Raw genomic sequence first — 21,945 nt, forward strand, 5'->3', positions numbered from 1 at the left:
TCAAATGACTACAAGGGCTATGGGTGGGTCAGGCTGAAACCTGAAGACTAGAACTCCATCTGGGTCTCCTGTGTGGGTGGCAGGTTGGACCAAGCAATTCAGCCATCTTTTGCTGCCTTTCCAGCAGGGAGCTGGATCAGAAGTGGAGCAGCCAGGATTCAAAGTTGTGGTCATATGGGATGCTGGAGTCATAGGCCGCAGCTTAACCTATTGCACCACAATGCCAGCCCCTACCTAAATGTTCTTTTTTTTTTTTTTTTTTAAATTATTTTATTTATTTGAAAGGCAGAGTTACAGAGAGAGAGAGAGAGGGAGGGAGAGACAGAGAGGGAGAGACAAAGAGAGCTCTTCCATTTGCTGGTTCACCCCCCTCCAAATGGCCACAATGGCTGGGGCTGGGCCAGGCCAAAGCCAGGAACCAGGAGCTTCTTCTGGGTATCCCAGGTGGGTGCAGGGGTCCAAGCAGTTGGGCTATCTTCTGCTGTTTATCCCATTCACGTTAGCAAGGAGCTGGATTAGAAGTGGAGCAGCTGGGATGGGATGGGATGCCGATGTTGCAGGAAGCAACTTAACCTGCTACCCCACAGTGCTGGCCCCCTAAACGTTCTTCAGAACAGAAAGGAGGGCTTTATAAATAAAAATCTTTACTTGCTTTTTGTTGCCAGAGAAGGCTGAAAAATTAAAAACAAAGTTAAGATAGAAGGAAAGAGAAAAATTACCATTGCTGATCTGGTGATTTTCAAATTGGCCTATGATAATATCCATTGCTATCTCAGAATGAGGTGCTGTTGAAGTTGGGTAGCTTTTCAGGATCTAAGTCAGATGTACCTTGTGTAGTTTTTTTATTCGATTTAAAGAGTTAACGATTTCTCAAAATATCAGGCAAACCTAGAATGGGCATTGACACAGTGATTAAGACATAAATGTTGGGTCAACAACAGGAGTCACTGTGCACTTGCTCCTCATGTGGGATCTCTGTCCTTAATGCGCTGTACATTTTGATTTAATGCTATAACTAGTACTCAAACAGCATGTTTCACTTTGTATTTTTATGTGGGTGCAAACTATTGAAATCTTTACTTAATATATACTAAATTGATCTTCTGTATATAAAGAGAATTGAAAATGAATCTTGATGTGAATGGGAGGGTTGTGGGTGGGAGGGAAGTTATGGGAGGGGAAAGCCATTGCAATCCATAAGCTGTACATTGGAAATTTATATTCATTAAATAAAAGTTAAAAAAAAAAAAAGACATTAGTTGGGATACCTGTATCTCATGACCAAATGCCTGGGTTTCAGTCCTAGCTCCTCTCCTGACTCTAGATTCCCACTAATGTGTACCCTGTGAAAGCAGGAGTGAGGGCTCAAGTAGCTGTGTTCCTGCCACTCACGTTGGAGACCTGGAATGAGTTACTGGCTGCTAGGTTTGGTCTGGCCCAGCCAAGGCCAGTGGCTCAGTTACGGGCATTTGTGGAGTGAACAAGTGTATGGGAAATCTCCGTCTCTATTTCTCTGTCTCTGCCTTTCAGAATTAAATAAATGAAAATACCAGATATTCCCAATATGACTAAAAGCTTGGTGAGAAGGCATATAGTTGAGTTTTGGATTTTACAATAATTTGAGTTTCCTGAGCCATTGTACTTATCTGTTAAGACAGTTAATTCAGAATAAGCCATGTTTTTTTTCTTATTTTTCCAAGTTAAATTAATAATTTGTGAAATGTTAATCTTTTATCAGAGATGGTAACCTTCCAGATATTGTGAACAGTGGAAGTTTGCATGAGTTCCTCGTTAATTTGCATGAGAGATTTGGGCCCGTGGTCTCTTTCTGGTTTGGCAGACGGCTCGTGGTTAGTTTGGGCACCGTGGATGTACTAAAGCAGCATATCAATCCCAACAAGACATGTAAGTCTGATTTTCTTTTTAACTTTCTGATCCTTATCTTTGAAAAGATAAAGAACTATCCATTGTTCAATGCTTAATTCAGTGTTCTATGCTATTGCTAGGGATGTGCTAATGTTTTTTATATTCGTTACCACAATTAAGAAGTTAGTATTATAATTATTTCTTTAATTTATAGACATATACACTAAAATCCCAACCGGGTTCTTTTGGGAACCTGAAAAAATAGTTTTCTATTCTATCTGGAAAAGTAAATAAATGTATGTGAATTGCCAGGAAAAATCTAGAAGAGATCCAACTGAGGGAATACTTAAAAAAAAATAAAGATTTATTTATGTATTTAAAAGGCAGAGTTACAGAGATCGAGCGAGAGACAGAGAAGAGAGAGGTCTTCCATCTGCTGGTTCACTCCCCAGATGGCTGCAACTGCCAGAGCAGGGCCGGTCCGAAGCCAGGAACCAGGCACTTCTTCTGGGTCTCCCATGTGAGTGTCAGGGGCCATCCTCCAATGCTTTCCCAGGTGCCTTAGCAGGAAGCTGGATTGGAAGTGGAGCAGCTAGGTCTCAAACTGGCACCCATGTGGGATGCAGGCATCACAGGTGGTGGCTTTACCACTTACACCAATCACAGTGCTGGCCCCTGAGGGAAAAATTTCTAACATTGTAACATTGGCTCAGATAATGTATTACACAGCTAGATTAATTTTAAATATCTTGTACTGTGATAGGACTAGAGAGATTTACAGAATAGAATAGGTAGTTCAGGTGACAAATCAAGGATGTTTGTTAAACATAGCATTTTGTGACAGACACAAAGTTATAATACATTTTGGGAAAACTAGTGAACATTTTGGAAAAAATAAATCTCAATCCCTGTCCTTATATCAAATTAATTTTTTTTTTTTGACAGGCAGAGTGGACAGTGAGAGAGAGATAGAGAGAAAGGTCTTCCTTTTTGCCATTGGTTTACCCTCCAATGGCCGCCGCGGTAGGCACGCTGCGGCCGGCGCACCGCGCTGATCCGATGGCAGGAGCCAGGTGCTTCTCCTGGTCTCCCATGGGGTGCAGGGCCCAAGCACTTAGGCCATCCTCCACTGCCTCCCCTGGCCATAGCAGAGAGCTGGCCTGGAAGAGGGGCAACTGGGACAGGATCGGTGCCCCGACCAGGACTTGAAATCCAGTGTGCCGGCGCCGCAAGGTGGAGGATTAGCCTATTGAGCCGCGGCGCCGGCCTATCAAATTAATTTTTTTCTTTTTTTTAAGAAATTTTTTTTTAAAAATTTATTTGAAAGAATTACAGAGAGAGAGGGAAAGATAGAGAGACAGAAAAAGACAGAGATCTTCCAGACACTGGTTCACGCTCTAGACGGCCACAACAGCCAGGCTGAAACCAGAAGCAAAGAGCTTCTTTTGGATCTCCCACATGGGTACAGGGGCCCAAGGACTTGGATCATCTTCTGCTGCTTTCCCAGGCTATTAGCAGGGAGCAGGATCAGAAGTGGGTCAGCCGGGACATGAACCGGCACCCGCATGGGATGCCAGTGTTGCAGGCAGCAACTTTACCTGCTGTGTCTCAATACTGGCCCCAATCAAAATAAATTCTAAATGATTAAAATATGAACTCATTGAAGTAATTGAAAAACCATGTTAAATATCATTATTATGGTTATTTTGGCAAGAGGTCATGTAGATAAACCCTATCCTTCAATGACCCAAGATCTAGGAGCCATAAAGCCCAAGATAGCTAAATCTGTCTATAGAAAAATGGAAAATTTAGTGTAATTAAAGAACAGCTTGATAAAGGAAGAATAGAAATAGGAAAATGTTGGCCACACATTATTACACATGATATTTGATAATTGATTGCTGTATTTCTGTTAAATAAAAAGACACTGTGGAAAAAGAGAGATAGGAAAACTTTTTACCACTAGTAAAATAAAAACTAATAAGAAAAAATGCTCTTGTAGAAAAATAGGCAGAAAATTAAGAAAGAAGAAAAAAATTGCCAGCAAACAAATGAAAAGGTTGCTGCCTCACTAATAACCAGTTGGGGACAAATAAAAACTAGATTTATATCTCAGTAGCTAGAAGATATGAAAAATATTGGGAGAATTCATTGTGGAGGAGGGAATGTGGAAACATGGAGTATAAATGTGCAGACTTTCTAGAGAGAACTTTGATAATGACATTTTACTTAATAACATCTTAAGGAGTTTATATTAAGTTAATAATCACATAAATGAGAAAAGATGCATATTAGCAGTATTTATAATAAAAACTTGAAGCAACTTAAATTTTTATCAATTGCTGAATAAAAGAATACCTCCAAGCCTTAATATAATGATCTGAATTTATTTTTATGTGTGACTACTTGTAGCATTACAAGTAGCAGTCATTTTATGCCAGCATTGTTCTAAGCCCTTAATAAATATTAACTTAGGCCGGCACCGTGGCTTAACAGGCTAATCCTCCACCTTGCGGCGCTGGCACACCAGGTTCTTGTCCCGGTTGGGGCGCCGGATTCTATCCCGGTTGCCCCTCTTCCAGGCCAGCTCTCTGCTATGGCCCGGGAAGGCAGTGGAGGATGGCCCAAGTGCTTGGGCCCTGCACCCGCATGGGAGACCAGGAGAAGCACCTGGCTCCTGGCTTAGGATCAGCGAGATGCGCCGGCCGCAGCGGCCATTGGAGGGTGAACGGCAAAAAGGAAGACCTTTCTCTCTGTCTCTCTCTCTCTCTCACTATCCACTCTGCCTGTAAAAAAAAAAAAAAATATTTAGTGCCCATAATAACTGTATGAAGGCGATGTTATGTGTCCCTGCTTTACAGAAGAGAAAACTGAGAGGCAGACAAGGTAAGTCATTTGCCTGGGGTCACACAGCTAATTGGTGGAGGACGGAGAACTTGAAGCCAGGCAGGGAGGTTCAAGATTGTGCTAATGCTGATCACCCACCTTTCCGCAACATGCAAAGAAGGCGCTGTCAGGGAATGCAATGACAGATAAAACCCAACGTGATCTTTGTTCCTGTGGTGTTTCCAGGCCAGAGTTGGGGAGCAAGGGAAGAGTGTGAACATTATTTAAATGATTGTACTAGGCGCCACATGCTCCACTTGCAGGCCAGCACCCCGGGTTCCAGTCCCGGTTGGGGCGCCGGATTCTGTCCCGGTTGCCCCTCTTCCAGTCCAGCTCTCTGCTGTGGCCTGGGAAGGCAGTGGAGGATGGCTCAAGTCCTTGGGCCCTGCACCCGCATGGGAGACCGGAGAAGTACCTGGCTCCTGGCTTTGGATTGGCGCAGCGCCAGCCGTAGTGACCATTTAGGGGGTGAACCAATGGAAGGAAGACCTTTCTCTCTCTCTCTCACTGTCTAACTCTACCTGTAAAAAAAAATAAAATGATTGTGCTAAGGTGGAGAGATGTGCTCTGAAACCAAGGGCCTGTAGTTCTTTGTGAAATCTGACAGATATTTTCCCCCTGTCTGTCTCTCTTTCTTAAGAAATTACATATTTAAAAATAGCTAAAATAATAAAATATATTTCTGTGTACTGAGCTTTAGGATAAACTTTACTTTTTTTTCTTTTTCGTATTTGAGTTGTTTACAGTGATATTTTGTGTGTGTGTGTGTGTGTTTGGCAGAAAAAGATAGATAGAACAATATGGTTATAAAAGAAACATTTGTTAAAAAAAAAAGAATGAAGGAGAAAGAAAAGAAATGTTGAACTCAGCTCATTTGAACTGTAATGCCTGACAATCACACATGAATTTGTCCATTTTAATGGCTTTAACATCATTGGAATGGGCCTTTTTTTTTTTTTTTTAATTCAAAGATACTATAGTTGTGTTGGAAGAAATCTCATACAAGTATGAATGACTTGTAGTGCAATTCCTGGTCAAGGTGTTGCATTCTTGCCAGTTTCCATTGACTTTTCATCCTTAGGAAAGACAAAGGAATTGTGGAAGGAAAGACCATGCTGTCAGCTAGAAAACCTTACCTCCCTGATTTCTTTGTCTTGCTGGAAACACTTAACAAGTGATTGTTTTCACTTAGAAATGTTTACTCTATCTGTTTCAGCGGATCCTTTTGAAACCATGCTGAAGTCATTGTTAAGGTATCAGTCTGAAGGGGAGAGTGTAAGTGAAAACCACATGAGGAAAAAATTGTATGAAAATGGTGTGACTGATTCTCTGCAGAAGAATTTTACTCTCCTGCTAAAGGTAAGGTGATTAGTAGTTTGGTCTGTGTTCCACAATTTAATAATTTTTTTAGAAATTATTCTGTCGCCTGTCTTTGCTTCTCTTTTCTTTTCTTTTTTAAAAGATTCTTTTTGGGGCCGGAGCTGTGGTATAGTGGGTAGAACCACCATCTGGGGTGCCAACATCCCATGTGGGCACCAGTTCAAGTCCAAGCTGCTTCACTTCTGATCCAGTCTCTACTATGGCCTGGGAAAGCAGTGGAAGATGGCCCAAGTCCTTGGTCCCCTGCACCCACGTGAGAGATCTGGAAGAAGCTCCTGGCTTCAGATGGCCCTGGTCTAGCTGTAGTGGCCATTTAGGGAGTGGACCAGTTGATGGAAGACTTTCTCTCTCTCTCTCACTCTCGCTCTTCCCCTCACCCCCCAGCGCCTCTGCCTTTGCCTCTCTGTTGCTCTGCCTTTCAAATAAATAAATAAATATTAAAAAAAAAAGATTTATTTTAAGGTCAGAGTGACAGAGAGAGAGATCGCCAAATGGCTGTAATGGCCAGGTGTGGGTAAGCTGAAGCTAGGAGCCTGTACAAGGGCCCAAGTACTCAAGCCATCTGCTGCTGCTTTCCACATGCATTAGCTGGGAGCTGAATCTGATATAGAGTAGCTGGGACTTGAACCAGCACTTTGATGTGGGATGCCAGCATTGCTAGTGGCAGCTTACCTGGCCACACAACACCAGCTCCTAACTTCTTTAATATCGAAAAAATTTGTCTGTCTGTTTGAAAGGCAGACTGACAGAGATAGAGGAAGATACAGACATTCTATCTGCTCTCCAAATGTCCTTAGTGGTGGGGGAGCTGGGCCAGGTTGAAGCCAAGAACCTGGAACTCCATCCAGGCCACACATGGGTGACAGGGACCAAGTGCTTGGGCAATCATCCACTGCCTTCCCAGGCACATTAGCCATGAGCTGAATCAGAAGCAGAGCAGCTGGGATTCAAACTGACACTCTGATATGGGATGCTGGTGTCATAGCCAGTGGCTTAATCTGCTGTACCACAACACCAGCCCCTTCCTTAATCTTTTATCACAGGCTCTGTTTTCTAAACTTCCGGCCTTTTTTCTTCTTTTCCTGTCAAAGGCAATTCCAGGTGAAAAATTATTTCTCAGTTTATGTATGCTTTTGCCATAATGTTTACAAGCTTTGGCTACTTGACTGGGCCTGTATGTGAGAAATTTGTTTCTGCTTTTTATGTTGTCAGTATTACAGCATAAGCCAGACACTTAAGCATTACTTTGAAATAGCGATTAAATGATTAATCAGCAATAATGTTACTGAAGAGTGATGCTGTCAGGGCAGCCTTCTCCCCCTTACCAATGAACTCTTTAAGGCTGGTTAGAACAGTGCTGTTTACCAGAGTTAGCACCGTATGTTGTATGCTGGGACCCAAGTTGTGGCCCTGGGAGTAAAGCTGCCACCTGAGATGCTGGCATCCCATGTGGGAGCTTCTTCCTGTACCAGCTGCTCCACTTCCAATCCAGCTCCCTGCAAAAGGCCTGGGAAAGCAGTGGAAGATGGCCCGGGTGCTTGGGTCCCTGCACCTATGTGGGAGACTGTGGCCTGGCTCTGCGCTGGCCCTTGTGGCCATCTGGGGAGTGAACCAGCAGATGAAATCTCTCTCTGTCTCTATCTCTGTCTCTTTCTCTCTGTCTCTCTCTCTCCTCCTTCCTCCCCTCCCTCCCTCCTTCCTTCTCTCTGTGATGCTGACTTTCAAATGAATAAATTAATCTTAAAACACACACACATGTAAGTTGTAAGCTTGAATTGCTGCAATAAACTTTTTGGCATTTGGGGTTTTGTTTGTTAACAGATCGTCATTCTGTGTTCTGACTAAATCCTCTAAAGACTCTAATCCTCTCAGCTTCATCCTGTGAGTTCTGGCTCCTTCCTGCTCTGACTACCTTTGCTTCAAGGCCTCAACCTCATCTTTAAACTGTGAGTTCAGCTTCTTTTTTCTGTGTGCTTCAATTTCATATTTTCCTGTGATTTGGGGCTAAATTCTACCTAAATCAAGTATCTCTAAATTTTGGAATCCATGGCTGTTGTACAGAATCTACTTAATTGACAGCTTGGTAATAATATTAATGCCAAAATCATTGAGTTAATTGCTTTGATAACTTGTGTTATTAGCTCATTTAATCCTTGGAGATGGATCTTTCCTAGATGGGTATTATTTTCCCTTTATACAGATAAAGAAAAGGAAACAGAATAGTTCAGTAACTTGTCCAGCTTCATACAGCCAGTAATAAATAGCAGTAGGATTAGAATTTGACCCAGAATTTATACACTTAGCACAAAGCCATTTTGCCTCTTTATAGGTTTGTCCTCTTTATAGGTTTGCTTGGCTAGGTTTTTAAACAACTCTTAGAGTATCCTAATATAAGGTGGAATTAAAAATCACTTCTCGGAAATTCTAATAATTTTGTAGTAGTTACTGAATAATTACCTAAAGACTTTTTTCAAAAAGAAACTTTGTATTTTTTCTTTTTATGTAACATACATATTTAAAATCTTACATGTTAAATTGTAAATGCCTCTCGATTTATTTTTATCTTTGGCCTTATTTTTCTGTCATACAGTTTTGTGTTAGTTGAAATTAGTGTAATATTTTAATGTGAACATTATGAAGATATCTGTAATTTTATGCTTATTTAAGGTGCATCATAAGATTAATAGCATCCGCTTGTGGAGTCTTTAAGTTTATATATTTAATATGTTCCATACATAAATATACCTGATAAATGAATGTTCCAGCACAGAAACATTCTTCCTAGTACCAGATAGTCCTAGTTTCCATGTAAATGTATGTCTGTCACATGAGACAAAATTTGAAGAGATACTCTTAAGTCTATTAGGAAAAGAAAGCATGTCATTTCTTGGAAATTTCTCCCAATAACAAGTAGTAGTAATACTGAACTGACTGTCAAATAAAGCTCATTAAAATTCTCTCCAGGGGCAGATGTTTGGCACAGTGAATACACTGCTTGAGATTCCTGCACCCCCTAGTGGAGGGCATGGGTTCAAGTTCTGGCTCTGCTGATTCCAGCTCCCTGCTAGTGTGCGCCTTGGGAGCTGGCAGATGATGTTTCAAGTGGTTAGGTCTCTGCCACGCCGTGGATTGAATTCTCAGCTCTTGACTTCAGCCTGCCCAGCCCTGGCTCTTTCAGGCATTTGGGGTTTGAATTAGTGGACAAAAGATCTTTCTTTGTCTCTGGCCTTTTTGCCTTCCAAATAAAATTAGAATAAATAGTAATTTAAAAATTTTGCACCAGATGTAGTCAGGATTCACAAACTGAAAAGGATTCATCTAATCCTCTAGTAGTGATACTGCTCTGTGTATTCCTATAGAAAATGCTGTTGAATCATCTATAATACTTGCATTGTTTGTATAGTATTGCAAAATGAATAGATTAAGCGATGAGCAAATCGTAACTCAGTTATGGGATACAAGTGACAGTATTAGTTACAAAATATCTATAGTCGTGGCTCAAAAAAATAAAGAACTTGGGGCCGGCGCCACGGCTCACTCAGTTAATCCTCCGCCTGCGGCGCTGGTATCCCATATGGGCACAGGTTCTAGTCCTGCTTGCTCCTCTTCCAGTTCAGCTCTCTGTTGTGGCCCAGGAGGGCAGTGGAGGATGGCCCAAGTGCTTGGGCCCCTGCACCCACATGGGAGACCAGGAAGAAGCACCTGGCTCCTGGCTTTGGATTGGCGCAGTGCCGGCTGTGGTGGCCATTTGGGGAGTGAACCAATGGAAGGAAGACCTTTCTCTCTCTCTCTCTCTCTCTCTCTCTCTCTCTCTCTCTCTCTTTCTCACTGTCTACATCTCTACCTGTCAAATAAATTAAATAAATAAAATAAAGAACTTGACCAGCATAGGCTTTACAGGTTTTACCTGTTAGTTAACTAGTCACCAATGATCTGCTATGAGAAGACAGGCTCTTTTAAAATATCCACTGGGTCATGTATTGTCCCAAGAGTAAGCTTTTCTATTTAGAAAACCATTTGTAGCTTTTTTTTTTTTCTATCTGTTGTGTATTGTCTCAGAAGAAAAGGTTACCAGAAAAATCTTTGACTATTTACCATTCATTTTATTCTTTTAATTACCTGTGTGTTTTTTTTTAAAGATTTATTTATTTATTTGAAAGTCAGAGTTACAGAGAGAGGGAGAGGCAGAGAGAGAGAGGTCTTCCGTTCGCTGGTTCACTCCCCAGTTGGCTGCAACGGCTGGAGTTGGGCCGACCCGAAGCCAGGAGCTTCTTCCAGGTCTCCTGTGTGGGTGCAGGGGCCCAAGCACTTGGACCATCTTCTTCTGCTTTCCCAGGCCATTAGCAGAGAGCTGGACTGGAAGTGGAGCAGCTGGGACTCGAACCAGCACCCATATGGGATGCTGGCATAGAAGGCAGAGGCTTTACCTGCTATGCCACAGTGCCAGCCCCAGTGTTCTTTTTTTTAATGTTTATTTTTAAAATTTATTTTCATCTACTTGAAAGGCAGAGTGACAGAGACAGAGAGATCTTCTGTCTGCTAGTTTACTCCCAAATACCTTCAACAGCTAGGGATGTGTCAGGCTGAAGCCAGGCCCAGGAACTCCCTCTGAGTTTCCCACACAGGTAGCAGGGTCTCAAACATCTGCTGCTTCCCAGGATGCATTAGCTGGAAGCTGTATTGGAAGTGGAGTAGCCAGGACTTGAACTGGTACTCCCACATGGAATTCAGTTGTCACAAGCAGCAACTTAACCCACTGTGCCACATTGCCCACCCTCTGTCACTTATTTACAATTCATAAAATATGTACTCTGGATTCCATTTAAAAATAGCTTTATTGGGCTGGTTAAGGCACCACCTGGAACAGCCACATGGGTATTAGTTTGCATCCTAGCTGCTCCACTTCCAATCCAGCTCCCTGCTGATGTGCCTGAGAAAGCAGTGGAAGATGGCCCAAGTACTTAGACCCCTACCAAACATGTGGGAGACCTGGATGGAGTTCCAGGCTCCTTACTTCTGCCTGGCATAGCCCTGGCTGTTGTGATTTGGGGGAGTGAACCAGCAGACGGAAGATCTCTGTCTCTTTCTCTGTTAACTCTGTCTTTTCAAATAAATAAATCTTTTTTATAGAAAAAAAGCAGACCTTGGACTAAAGCAGTGAATGTACAATGCATTGAAGTAGGCATGTAAATGCCCGTTAAATACATGAAACAGATATAAACTGTACCAATAATTAACAAAATAATAAGCCAATTAAAGCCATGTTGAAATATTTTTTACATGTTAGACCAACAAGTTTTTTTTTTTTTTTTTTTTTTGATAGGCAGAGTGGATAGTGAGAGAGAGAGACAGAGAGAAAGGTCTTCCTTTTCGCCGTTGGTTCACCCTCCAATGGCCGCTGCAGCCGGCGCATCATGCTGATCCGAAGCCAGGAGTCAGGTGCTTCTCCTGGTCTCCCATGGGGTGCAGGGCCCAAGCACTTGGGCCATCCTCCACTGCACTCCCGGGCCATAGCAGAGAGCTGGTCTGGAAGAGGAGCAACCGGGATAGAATCCGGCGCCCCAACCGGGACTAGAACCTGGGGTGCCGGCGCTGCAAGGCGGAGGATTAGCCTGTTAAGCCACGGCTCCAGCCTAGACCAACAAGTTTTTTAAAATGGCAGTCCTTAGTGCTGTCAAAAGTGTGGGCAATGGGCATTTTGTACTTCTGATAAGAATGTAAATTGTTACAAGCTTTCTCTTGGCAGCATAACAATATGTCAAAAGCTTAAAATGACTACTTCTTAACCTAGCAATTGCACATCTTCAGAAGCTAAATGCAAATAGATATATATATATATATATATATATACAACTACAACGATTATCATTTAAGCATTGTTTATAATTGGTAAATACCTCAATGTCTAATGATAGAGAATTAGGTAAATAAATGTTGATGAGAAATCTGTAATATGGATTAGAATGAAAACCTTAAAGAAGGCAAAAATGTGCATTTATTGGCATTATTGGAAAGCTAATTTTAAGGCGATGTATTAGTTTGCTAGGACTGCTGTCACAAAATACCACAAACTTGGTGACTGACACAACAGAGATTTGTTATGTCACAGTTCTGAAGGCCACAAGCCCAAGTCCAAGGTGTCAGCAAGTATTGGTTCCTTCTGAGGGCTATATGATGGTTACTTTGGGTGAGATAAGGATGCCCAGATACCTGACAGAACATTGTTTCTGGTGTGCCTCTGAGGTGTTTCTGGAAGAGATTAACATTTGGATCGTAGACTGAGTGAAAATCAGCCTTACCAGTGAGAGTGGACTTGATCCAATCTGTTGAGGGCCTGACTAGAAACAAGGTGGAGGAGGGATGGATTTGCTCTCTGTGTTGGAGCTGGCACATCCTTCTTCTCCGGTCCTCAGGCTTCAGTGTTCCTGGACCTTTGGACTCAAACCGGGATTTACACCTTTGGCTCCCCTGGTCCTTGGGCGTTCAGACTCAGCCTGAATTTTACCACCAACTTTGCTGGTTCTCCAGCTCTCAGATGGCAAATTGTATGGCTTCTTGGACTTCGTAATTGTGTAAGCTAATTCCTATTATAAATCTCCTGTTTCTTTATATGTCTATGATATATAGATATTGTATAACCCTACATATGATTCATACTCATATATATCTCTTACTGGCTTTATTTCTTTGAAAAACCCAGACTCCAAGGGACAACCTGTTCTGGGTCTCCTTCCGATTCACTGGCAGTTTGCTGGCAGCCCTTGGTGTTCCTGGGCTTGTAGCTGGATGCTTAGTCTCGGTCTTCATGTTACCAGGCAGTCTCCCTGTCTGTCTTGGTGTCCAGATTTCCCTTTTCATAAGAATACAGTTCTGTTAGATTGAGGTCCACTCAGTAACCTCATCTTCACTTGATAATCTACAAAGACTTTACTTCTAGGGGTAGCTGTTTAGCTTAGTGGCTAAGATACCTGTGTCCCACAGGTGAGACCAACTATGAGAGAGAAAGCACACAATTAATTGAAAAGAGAAAGTTTGATGTAAAGAATAGTACCAAAGGACTGGCATAGTGAAAGATTGGTCAGAAGAAAACAATCTTCTAAGGAATAGCATTGCAAATACATGGGCCAGTTACCGAATCTGGAGCTGGTTCGAGGGCCGTTGCAAGATCCTTTTCTTTAGGACTGAGCTCCAGACGCTTTGGAGAGACCACAGTTGTGGATGGCAGAGACATTTCTGTGGCGCCATGTAAGTGAAACTTGCTGTAAATCTGCCTTCTGGAACCTATTGGAAATCCGTCCACTAAGTGCTGTCCTCTGGAGTAATAAGGGAAGCTGTCCTGGAGGATGTGTCTCACCTGAGGCACGGTGGTCTGAGAGAGATGGCAGGGCAGGCTCCTGGCTCGTCCCTGCAGCTGGCTGCTGTGCAGTGTTAGGAGCCAAGCACCAAAAAGGCTAGAGTGCTGCAGGAGATGGATGCCTCAGAAGCATCACGGGGAGGGCTGGTGGAAGAATGCTTTCCAGCACACTGCAGGAGCTTGGCACTAGAAAGCTGTACACATTGCAGAAGCCAGCTGAGCAAGCACGGGGAGCCTGGAAGCAGTACCCTTTCCTCCAGCAAATGTCTCTCTCACACCTACTAGGAGAGCTCAGCATCATGCCAGGTGGCAGAGGAAAAATTACTTGAAGGATGCAGTGCCATTTTTAAAAAATATTTATTTATTTACTTGAAAGTCAGAGATACACAGAGAGAAGGAGAGGCAGAGAGAGAGAGAAAGAGAGAGAGGCAGGGAGGGAGGGAGAAAGGGAAGGAGGGAGGAAGAAAGGGAGAGAGAGAAAGGTCTTCCATCCACTGGTTCACTGCCCAATTGGTCCCATCGGCTAGAGCTACACCAATCTGAAGCCAGGAGCCAGGAGCTTCTTCTGGATCTCCCTCTTGGGTGCAGGGGCCCAAGGATTTGGGTCATTTTATACTGCTTTCCCAGGCCATAGCAGAGAGCTGGATTGGAAATGGAGCAGCTGGGACTTGAACTGGCACCCATATGGGTTGCAGGCACTGCAGGCGGCAGCTTTAACCCACTATGCCACTGTGCTGGCCCCTACTTCAGGTTATATATACTGTTATATTTCTCATTTCCTTTCATCTACTTTCTTTAGTTTTAATTTTCTACTTTTTTTCTAGCTTCGAGATAGATGCTTAGATCATTGATTATTGATCTTGATAGTGATATACTTTTATTAAGACTTATTTTATTTATTTGAAAGGTTAGGGACAGAGAAAGGGGGAGAAGGAGATCTTCGATCTACTGGTTCACTCTCCAAATAAATCTGCAACCACCAGGGTAGGGCCAGCCTGAACTCAGGAGCCTGGAACTCCATCCAAGTCTCCCACATGGGTAGTAAGGGCCTGAAGTGCTTGGGCCATCTGCTGCTGCTTTCCCAGGTATGTTAACTGGGAGCTAGATCAGAAGCAGAGCAGCCACAACTCAAACTTGTGCTCTGATATGAGATGCTGGCATTGTAATGGTGGCTTAACCCACTAAGCCACAATGCCGGCCTCTACTTTTACTTTTTATGTGTTGCCAGATTTTATTTGCTTATTTATTGTAAGGATTTAACCTCTGTGTGGATGAGGGAAATTGGCCTATAATTTTCTTTTTTTCTAATGCCTCTGTCAGATTTTGATGCCAGGGTTACGGTAGCTTCAATAGGAGGAGGAATGCATTTTCCTCCTGTTTATTGTGAAAGAATTTGTATAAGATTGCTGTCCCCCATTTTTTAATAGGTTTATTAAATTGGGAAACAACTGAAATACCATAAACTGAACATTTTCAAAAACTTATTTATTGAAGAAGTGGAGAGACAGAGCTTCCATCTGCTGGTTCATTCTCCAAATGCCTGCAAATGGCCAGGGCTGGGACAGGGCCAAAGTCAGAAGTTGGGAACTCAATCCAGGTCTCCGGTGTCAGAGGCAGGAACTCAGTTGCTTGAGCCATCACCATCTCCCAGGGTGTACACTGGCAGGAATCCTTAGTCATTAGCAAGAGCTGGGAACTGAATCCAAGCACTCTGATGTGGGACACAGTTGTCTTAACTGATAGACAAAGCACTTTCTTCCAAAGTGTACATTTTCAAAGTATGTGATTCAAGTTTTGATCATCACAATCAAGACAGTGAGCATATCTATCAAATCTCATTCTTGCCTCTTTATGCTCTGTTCTCCTGCCTCTTGACATCACCTTCAGGTGCCCAGTGATCTCATTTCTGTTCCTGAAAATTAGTTTACATTTTTAGCATTTTATGTAAGTGGAATCATACAGTATGTATGTTTTGTTTTTCTGCTTTTCTAAGCATCATTATGTTGAGATTCATTCATAATGTTGGTTATAGCAATAATTCACTCCTTTTATTGCTAAGTAGTATTCTCTTGCATGGATATACCACCATTTATCCATTTACCTATTGGCGTAATTTTGGGTTGTATACAGTTGCTCATTACAAACAAACGTGCTATTTGATAGTCATATGCAAATCTTTGTGTTTATAGCTTCTTTGATTTTTCTTGGGCAGAGATCTAGGTGTGGAATGTTTGGGTCATATAATGGGTGTATATCTAATTTTTAAATTATTTTTTAAGATATATACACAGAGCACCCATCTATTCATCTGCTCCCTAAAAGCTTTCTCTGTCTTTCAAATGAAATGAAAATTCATAATAATAATTTAAAAGAAGCACTTTATGGCTTCCATTTGGCAATCTGAATTGTCAGCATCACTACTTTATGCTTGAGGTCACTATTAAGTAAGACAAAGGTTAACTGAACACAGCAGACACCACGATAGTTGATGTGATAACTGATATGTTATCACATACAACATACAATGTGGGATGAAAGGATGATTCGTATCCTGGGAAAGACAGTGCAAGAGTTCATCATGCTACTCGGAGTAAATTAAAGCTTACTAATTGTTTACATGTCTTTAATTTTACTTGAAAGACAGAGAGACAGGAATCTCCTGTCTGCTAGTTCACTCCCAAAATGCCAGTAACAGCTGGGGCTAGACCAGGCCAATCAGGAGCCAGAAACTCAAAGCTGTGTCCCATACATGGGTAGCAGTCACCCAGCTTCTTGAACTATCACTTGCTGCCTCCCAGGGTACACATTAGGAAGAAGCTGGAATTGGGGACAGAGCAGTGACCCTAGCTCAGTCTCTTGTTTATGGGGTTTGGGCTTCCCAAGCCATGTCTTAATCACTGTACCAGAAGCTTACCTCTCTAGAAGTTTAGTGGTTTTCAGGTTTGGTTGGCTGGGTCACTGAAGCCATGAAAACTAGGCCATGGATAAGTGGGCCTAATGTGTCTAGGACTGTTTTTTTGGTAACATGAAAATAATTTGAAAATTATAATTTTTTGGGGGGGCCAGTGCTGTGACATGGCAGGTAAAGCTGCCGCCTGCAGTGCTGGCATCCCATATGGGTGATGGTTTGAGTCCCAGCTGCTCCACTTCCAAACCAGCTCTCAGCTATGGCCTAGGAAAGCAGTAGAGAATGGCCTGAGTCCTTGGGCACCTGCACCCAAGAGGGAGATCCAGAAGAAGCTCCTGGCTCCTGGCTTCAGATCAGTGTAGCTCCGGTCGTCGTAGCTGTCTGGGGAGTGAACTAGTGGATAGAAGACTCTCTCTCTCTCTCTGTAACTCTGCCTTTCAAATAAATAAATATTTTAAAGAACTTTATAGTTTTGTCCCATTTTAATTGCTGTTTTCTTCATACTTATCCCAAATCTCAGAGTTCTTTTAATGTATGCTAACTGGATCAATTCATTCGTTTTGATACTTTGGAGTCATTAAGGCTTCGATTTTTCTTTTCCAAAAGTAAGTTTTATATTCCATATGTTTCTTTTTAGGCATAAATCTGAGCAATATTTAATCTTTTCATGTTGAATATTGTTTCACACAAAATTGAACTTTAATCCTTTATACTATGAATAAATTTTCATGGGGTTGATATGAGAAAAGACCTTAAATATGAGTTCTTAACATAATAGAAGCTTTATATAAAAGTTCTTCCAAAATTTCTTGGGTACAATGGAATTAAAAATATGAATTTTTTTGGCACAAACATTTTTAAAGGATTTTTTTGTGTAAAAGTTTTTTTCATCATTACTTGATACAAAAAGCTTTTTCCCTCCATACTATGGAAATTTGTATTTAAAAAAAACTAAGTATGGAATTCAAAAAGATTTTTGTACCAAAATAAGGTCATACTTTTATTGCATTTTTCCACAAGCTGCTTGAAGCACCTTTGCTTTATACTTCACAAAACCTTTGCCAAATTATGTCACAAGGGTATTATTATTCCCAATGTAGCCAGTTAGGAAATGTCATCTCCAGTTTGGCTTTGAGACCCCTGAACCTCAGGTTAAACAAACTGCCCAAAGCTCCTTTACTTTTAAGACTCATTATTTTTTCAGTAAAACCACTTATTTTGATTTCAAAGCTTGTGATCTTTTTACTACACACTGTTTTCATTCCACAATGGATTTAATAAATACTTGGCAAAGGATGCAGAGACTCTGAGAGGTTTTGAAGCATATCTAGGACTTTTACATATTTATATATTTAGTGACTTATTTTTATCACAGGCACTCTTTTTTTAAAAAAAGGTATATTTATTTATTTGAGAGGCAAAATTATGGAAAGAGAGAGAGAAAGAGATAGAGAAGTCTTCCATCTGTTGGTTCACTCCCCAGATGGCTGCAATAGCTGGAGCTGGGCTGATCCAAAGCCGGGAGCCAGGAGATTCTTCCTGGTCTCCCACGTGGGTGCAAGGGCTGAAAGTCTTGGGCCGTCTTCTGCTGCTTTTCAAGGCCATCAGCAGAGAGCTGGATCAGAAGTGGAGGAGCTGGCACTCAAACCAGTGCCCATATGGGTGCTAGCACCACAGGTGGAGGATTAGCCTACTACACCACAGCGCCTGCCCCCATAACAGGCTTTCTAAGGTGAACTTTTACTGTTCTTTATTAGATAATAACACCTTGGTCTTTTAGTTTCCAGTAGGTTTCAGGTTTTTCTATATTTGAATTTTCCATCTATTTTTGATCATACTGCTGTGGTGATGATTGTGTTTTGTTTTAGAAGTCAACCTTTGATGGAAGCTGAACCCGAGCCCTTGAGGAGACAGTTATAGGTGGAGCCAGTGTTTACAGCATTGAACTGTGTGTGCTATGACATTAACCTGCTTGCTGAATTTTTCTAAGATTTAGCAAGTAGAAATAATAAATCATTGTGGTCTTGTGTTCTCTTGCAGCTGTCAGAAGAATTATTAGATAAGTGGCTTTCCTACCCAGAGAGCCAGCATGTACCCCTCAGCCAGCATATGCTTGGTTTTGCTATGAAGTGTGTGACACAGTTGGTACTAGGTAGTACATTTGAAGATGAACAGGAAGTCATTCGTTTCCAGAAGAATCATGGCACAGTAAGTCTAAGGGAAAGTTTTAAATTATGCTGTCATCAGAATGGATAGTTGAATAACACAGACTTTGCCTCTAAAGAAGAACGTTTAAGATTCTATTGAATAAAAATACCTTGTTTGGGACTGAAAATAACAATGCAAGTAAGAAAATTGTTGCCTTTTTAAAAGTTAAGAATTGCTTTTTTTAAACAATTACTTTTGAAATGTTAAAAGAGCAAGAGTAAAGAAATTTTCTTTTAATTCTTAGCAAGTCTGTTATAAAGTCATAATGAATTCCAGAGTAGAAGAGAAAAGTAGTATTTAATAAAAGTATGTTATGTCCCGTATAGAAAGAAGTTAAAGTCAATGGAGCATGCAAATGTTAATGAGATTAAAATGATGGAAACCAAAGCTAACTCTGTCTAAAATTGAAGTACTGTTTCTTTCACCAGATTCACATATGGGATTTATTATTCTCTTTTTATCAGTTTCCAAATTAAATTATTTAGTTCAAATCACTTATGTATATTAGTCAACTTTCCATTACTACAGTGAGAAAATTACCTTTATAAACAGAAAAGGTTTATTTTGGCTTACAATTTTGGAGTTTCACAGTCCGAGATTGGGTGACTCCATTGGTTGGGCATCTGGAAAGGATGTCCTTGCTGGCGGAGAGCATTGCTTAGCAAGAAGGAGTGTGTATGTTTGTCTGTGCCTGTGTGGTCTTTAATAATCCAGTCACTTCCCAAGGCATGACCTTCAGAAACCATAACTGGATTCAGTTTTTACCCTCTCAATACTATTTTTTTTTTCTTGACAGGCAGAGTGGACAGTGTGAGAGAGACAGGGAGAAAGGTCTTCCTTTTGCCATTGGTTCACCCTCCAACGGCTGCTGTGGCCAGTGTGCTGCGGCCGGCGCACCGCGCTGATCTGAAGCCAGGAGCCAGGTGCTTCTCTTGGTCTCCCATGGGGTGCAGGGCCCAAGCACTTGGGCCATCCTCCACTGCACTCCTGGGCCACAGCAGAGAGCTGGCGTGGAAGAGGGGCAACCGGGACAGAATCCAGCGCCCCGACTGGGACTAGAACCCCGTGTGCCAGCAGCGCAGGTGGCGGATTAGCCTATTGAGCCACGGCGCCGGCCCCCTCTCAATACTATTAACATGAAGCTTTGGGGACCAGGCCTGTAACAACTGGGCGTTTGTGGGACACTCAAACTATTATCCACTCCATAGCAGGCCACTCACTCTACCACATTTCAGATCTGAGAAATTATTCCTTATATTATTTATATCTATAAACAGATTGAAGGGCCAGCATTGTGATACTGTGGGTTAAATCCGTGCCTGCAACACCAGCATTCCATATTACAGGAAGCCATCTGGCTTACTTTGGGGCATAATTTTATACTGCTAAATGGGAAACATCTTTTGATTGGCTGTCTAAGATGTCAATCCTGAAAGTAAGAAAATGGCCAGTAGTCAGGCTAGTTAGCTTGTTGTTTTCACAGGAGTCTCTGGCAGTGAGCTAGGTGCTCTCTGCATCTAGGGGCATTTTAAACTTCTACCATCTTGCACCTTTGCTAGCATTCTGCTACTTTCTTATTTATTTATTTGAAAGGCATAGAGAGAGGGGGAGGAGGAGAAGAGAGAGAGAGCGATCTTCCATCTGCTGGCTCACTCCCCAAATGGCCCCAACGGCCAGGGCTGAGCTAGGCTAAAGCCAAGAGCTTCTTCCAGGTCTCCCACATGGTTGTAGGGGCCCAAATACTTGGGCCACCTTCTCATGTTTTCCCAGGCATATTAGCTGGGAGTTGATCAGAAGTAGAGCAGTTGGGTCTCAAACCCAAGCCCATATGGGATGCTGATGTCGCAGGTGGAGGCTTAAACTGCTGTACCACACCACCAGCTCCTCATCCTTCAACTTTCTGAGAAGCAAGTTTTTGTGGGTGCCTGTGTTTTTTTCAGCAACCAGTATACCAACGGGGCTTGTACCCTTGTACCCTGCCTATTTGTAACCCTTTCTGTCTCTTTTAGCAATACAGTTATCAAACCCGGGAAATTTATCATTGCTACAATGCTGTTAGCTCATCTGGAGCCTGTATTAAAATTTCTTTAATTATTTCAATAATATTCATTTAAGTTCCCAGCCCCTCCAATCCAGGACCCATCTCTAAATCTTTCCGTACTTTTTAATAATCAAACCTTTTTAATCTGGAACAGTTTGGCAACTTTTTTTGGTTTCCTTTGACACTTTTGGAAAGTATGGGACAATTATTTTGTAGACTATTCCTTAATTGATTATGTCTGATATTTCATGAGTAGATTTAACTATGTATTTTGGCAGGAATTAGGTATTAATGTTACTAAAAGTTGTCAAGGAAAGTTTTCAGACCATAAACAGCATTTAATAACCATCCTCAAATGATCTTTCAATGTCTGAAACACCAAGGGATTATTACTGTCCAGTCGTGTCACTAGGAGTAATAACCAGTTTGTGAATTCAGAGGCAATGATGCAGTCATCATGACCGCTGCTGTGCTGACAACAGATGGGAGATGTCATCAGTTGTAGGATGCATGCTAATTTCACAAGTGTTAAAATGTGAAAAAAGGTACACCCCACATTCAGTTCAACTCAGTATGATATTCAGTTGCAGTACTGTATTTCTGAACTACCAAAACATTATTCCAGTAATTTTCCCACCAACATTATGTGTTCTTTCCTTGTGCTTTTATTAAAAAAATGTTGTTTCTATATTGTTATTTTTACTTGAAAGCAGAGAGAGACAGATAGATCTTCCATCTGCTTGTTTACTCCCCAAATGCCTACAGCGGCCGGGAGTGAGGCAGGCTGAAGCCAGGGCCCTGCCACTCCCATCTGCTGCCTGAGGATAGCCATCAACAGGAAGCTGGATCAGAAGCAAAGCAAGCAGATTACAAACCAGGCGCTCCAGTATGGGATGTGGGTTCCCAAGCAGTGGTTTAAGCTGCTGCGCCAAATACCCTCACCTTTCCCTGTGCTTTGGACAACAGTTAGAATTATTGGTCTTTTATGTGTGGGTATTTAATAAAGTTCAAGAATAGTGGAATTAAAAGATGTTTATTTTGATGCAAAAAGTTTTGAAATCCGTGCAGTTTTTTTACACTATGTGTTTTCATGAACTTTTTTTTACAGTTTATTTTTTTAAAAATGTATTTGAAAAGCAGAGAGAGAGAGAGAGAGAGAGAGAGAGATATCTCCCATCTGCTTGTTCACTTCCCAAACATTCACAACAGTCAGGATTGAGTCGGGTCAAAGCCAGGAGCCAGGAACTCCATCTAGCTGCACATGGGTAGTAGGGACCCAAGTACTTGAGCCATCACCTGCTG

The 21,945-nt window shown here is 41.8% G+C and overlaps 1 protein-coding gene across 2 annotated transcripts in view; it reads left to right on the top strand.

Moving 5' to 3' along the window:
• Positions 1-21,945, top strand: part of LOC133759224 (cytochrome P450 20A1) — a 63,718-nt gene that overhangs the window by 8,703 nt on the left and 33,070 nt on the right. The window contains exons 3-5 of one of the 2 annotated variants that reach the window (XM_062190172.1): positions 1,739-1,905; positions 5,969-6,111; positions 18,435-18,602. In XM_062190172.1, the coding sequence (XP_062046156.1) occupies positions 1,739-1,905; positions 5,969-6,111; positions 18,435-18,602 (478 nt within the window). The remainder of the gene's footprint in view (positions 1-1,738; positions 1,906-5,968; positions 6,112-18,434; positions 18,603-21,945) is intronic. The other variant, XM_062190178.1, reaches the window with a different exon arrangement.

The sequence above is a fragment of the Lepus europaeus genome, chromosome 1 (genome assembly GCF_033115175.1).
Source record: "Lepus europaeus isolate LE1 chromosome 1, mLepTim1.pri, whole genome shotgun sequence".
Classification (NCBI taxonomy): domain Eukaryota; kingdom Metazoa; phylum Chordata; class Mammalia; order Lagomorpha; family Leporidae; genus Lepus; species Lepus europaeus.